This window comes from Eleutherodactylus coqui, chromosome 13 (assembly GCF_035609145.1).
Source record: "Eleutherodactylus coqui strain aEleCoq1 chromosome 13, aEleCoq1.hap1, whole genome shotgun sequence".
NCBI classification, from domain to species: Eukaryota; Metazoa; Chordata; class Amphibia; order Anura; family Eleutherodactylidae; genus Eleutherodactylus; species Eleutherodactylus coqui.
This window is the reverse complement of record NC_089849.1, coordinates 104,915,229-104,918,486: the sequence shown is the minus strand read 5'-3', so window position 1 is coordinate 104,918,486 and position 3,258 is coordinate 104,915,229. Positions and strand designations below refer to the sequence as shown.

Genomic DNA, 3,258 nt, shown 5'->3' with positions numbered 1-3,258 from the left:
GAATTATCTTTTATCTCACCTCTCAGCTGTCTCTCCCCGCCCCCTCCCTGTATCTCCTATCAGCTCTTTGTGTCTCTCCCCGCCCCTCCCTGTATCTCCTATCAGCTCTTTGTGTCTCTCCCCGCCCCTCCCTGTATCTCCTATCAGCTCTTTGTGTCTCTCCCCGCCCCTCCCTGTATCTCCTATCAGCTCTTTGTCTCTCTAGCCCCTCCCCTTCCCTGTATCTCTTATCAGCTTTTTGTGTGTCTCTCTTGCCCCTCTCTGCCGGCCCCTTCCTCTTGATGAGTGGCAGAGTGAGAAACAGAACAAGCTCCCCCGTCCATAACTTTCGGCGGCCGGGAGATGGACAGCATGGCGCAGGTCCTGGAGGCCATGGCCGAGGAGCTCAGCTGCTCCATCTGCCTGAGTCTCTTCACCACGCCGGTCACCCTGCCGTGCGGCCACAACTTCTGCTCGCAGTGCCTGGACCTCAGCTGGCAGGGCGGGGAGGACTCGGGGTACAGCTGCCCGCAGTGCCGCTGTGTCTTTCCCAGTAAGCCGGCGCTGCTGAAGAACCCCCAGATGAGTAACATGGTCAGCCACTTAGCGGCCGCACGGAGGGCAGAGCCGGCTCCCCAGGAGGTGGAGGTGGGGGACGAGGAGCCGGAGGATGAGCCCGGAGTCCCGGAGCGGGGAGCCGTGTTGTGTGACAGCTGCCGCCGGGTGGCCGCGTTCAAGACCTGCCTGACCTGCATGGCATCGTTCTGCAAGGAGCACCTGCTGCCCCACCTGCAGAGCCCCGCCTTCCTGGACCACCTGCTCAGCCAGCCGCTGGGGGACCTGCCGGAGGCCAAGCGTCAGGAGGTGAGACCCCCCCCTATATATAGTAACAGCCATGGGTATTAGTGTATCTTGACGCCACCAGGAAGTCCTGGTGGTGTCAAGAGTGACGGGGGTGACGCCCTCTGTACCTAATAGTAGTGTCCCGGGTCGCTGGCTCCCAGACCATTCACAATGCTCGCCGCTTCGTCTGCAGCATTCCTGGGCACACTCCCTGGCCGTTCAGAGTGGTCGCCACTGCTGTTGTTGCGTTCCTGGCCCTCAGAAGGCAGCAGCTGCTAATTTGTCTTCGCCGCTGTGATCCCCGCTGCTGCAGATTTTGGCAGGCCGACCCCCTGCTCCCGGACGCTCCCCGGCCCTTTGCTGGCAGCTCCGCTTTGCTGTGGCCGCCGCTGTCCTCCCTGCTCCAACTTCAGCATTCCCGGCCCTCTGCTGCACGGCGCAGTCCTCACTGCTCCTGTTGGATGGTCCCCGGCCCCTCTGCTGCCTGCTTCTGTTCTGCTGCCCCAAGCCCTCTGCTGGCCGCTCCTGTTTTGCAGTGGCCGCACATCTGCTGGACTCTGCTGCTGTCCTGTCTCCGTGCCTCTGCTCGCGGCTGCAATGGTAGCTCACCTGGCCCTCTGCTCCCCGCTCCTTGTCTTTTCATCAGCAGCCGTTGTACATGACTGGAGTTACGCTACTTCTAAGGTGTCTTCGCCGGCTGTTAACGCTGGTACATCATGCTTCTGTCCTTCATGCCGGTAGCAGCAGATCCACGCCAGTGCGTATTTATTGGCCACTGTGAATGCTTACTAACCATTCACGGCGGGCAACAATCAATAGACACTGTGCTGCTAGAACCTTTGACAAGTCACCCAATGGGGAGCTAGGGGTGTGACAGGGGCGTTTCTCCTGTCAAACCCCTAGCTTCCTGGTGGCATCAAGATACACTAATACAGCCATATCCCCCTACAGAAGGGGTGAGACCCCCCCCCCCCCCATATATAGTAAGTCGTGTACCCCTACAGGAGGGGCGAGACCCCCTCCCCCCCTACATAAAGTGAGTTGTGTACCTCTGCAGGAGGGGCGAGACCCCCCCCCCCCCCCCCCCACCTACCATGTGCAGTGAGTTGTGTACCTCTGCAGGAGGGGCGAGACCCCCCCCCCCCCACCTACCATGTGCAGCGAGTCGTGTACCTCTGCAGGAGGGGCGAGCCCCCCCCCGCCATGTGCAGCGAGTCGTGTACATCTGCAGGAGGGGCGAGACCCTCCACCTACCATGTGCAGTGAGTCGTGTACCTCTGCAGGAGGGGCGAGACCCCCCCCCCCCCCACCTACTGTATGTAGTGAGTCGTGTACCTCTGCAGGAGGGGCGAGACCCCCCCCCCCCACTTACCGTAGGTAGGGCGAGACCCCCCCCCCCCCTACCTACCGTATGTAGTGAGTCATGTACCTCTGCAGGAGGGGCGAGACCCCCCCCCCCCCCTCCCCACCTACCATATGTAGTGAGTCATGTACCTCTGCAGGAGGGGCGAGACCCCCCCCCCCCCCACCTACCGTATGTAGTGAGTCGTGTACCTCCTGCAGGAGGGGCGAGACCCCCCCCCGCCATGTGCAGCGAGTCGTGTACATCTGCAGGAGGGGCGAGACCCTCCCACCTACCATGTGCAGTGAGTCGTGTACCTCTGCAGGAGGGGCGAGACCCCCCCCCCCCCACCTACTGTATGTAGTGAGTCGTGTACCTCTGCAGGAGGGGCGAGACCCCCCCCCCCACTTACCGTAGGTAGGGGCGAGACCCCCCCCCCCCCTACCTACCGTATGTAGTGAGTCATGTACCTCTGCAGGAGGGGCGAGACCCCCCCCCCCCCCCTCCCCACCTACCATATGTAGTGAGTCGTGTACCTCTGCAGGAGGGGCGAGACCCCCCCCCCCCCACCTACTGTATGTAGTGAGTCGTGTACCTCTGCAGGAGGGGCGAGACCCCCCCCCCACCTACCGTATGTAGGGGCGAGACCCCACCCACCTACCGTATGTAGTGAGTCGTGTACCTCTGCAGGAGGGGCGAGACCCCCCCCCCCACCTACCGTATGTAGTGAGTCGTGTACCTCTGCAGGAGGGGCGAGACCCCCCCCCCCCCCACCTACCGTATGTAGGGGCGAGACCCCACCCACCTACCGTATGTAGTGAGTCGTGTACCTCTGCAGGAGGGGCGAGACCCCCCCCCACCTACCGTATGTAGTGAGTCGTGTACCTGTGCAGGAGGGGCGAGACCCCCCCCCCCCCACCTACCGTATGTAGGGGCGAGACCCCCACCCACCGTATGTAGTGAGTCGTGTACCTCTGCAGGAGGGGCGAGACCCCCCCCCACCTACCGTGTGCAGTGAGTCGTGTACCTCTGATGGAGGGACGAGACCCCCCCCCCCCCCCCACCTACCGTATGTAGTGAGTCGTGTACCTCTA

At 62.6% G+C, this 3,258-nt stretch overlaps 1 protein-coding gene across 1 annotated transcript in view; it reads left to right on the top strand.

Annotated features, from left to right (window-relative positions):
• Positions 1-274: 274 nt before the first annotated feature.
• LOC136588265 (uncharacterized) overlaps positions 275-3,258 on the top strand; it is a 15,402-nt gene continuing 12,418 nt past the window's right edge. The window contains exon 1 of the mRNA XM_066587350.1: positions 275-843. Within this exon, the coding sequence (XP_066443447.1) occupies positions 343-843 (501 nt within the window). The 5' untranslated portion in view covers positions 275-342. The remainder of the gene's footprint in view (positions 844-3,258) is intronic.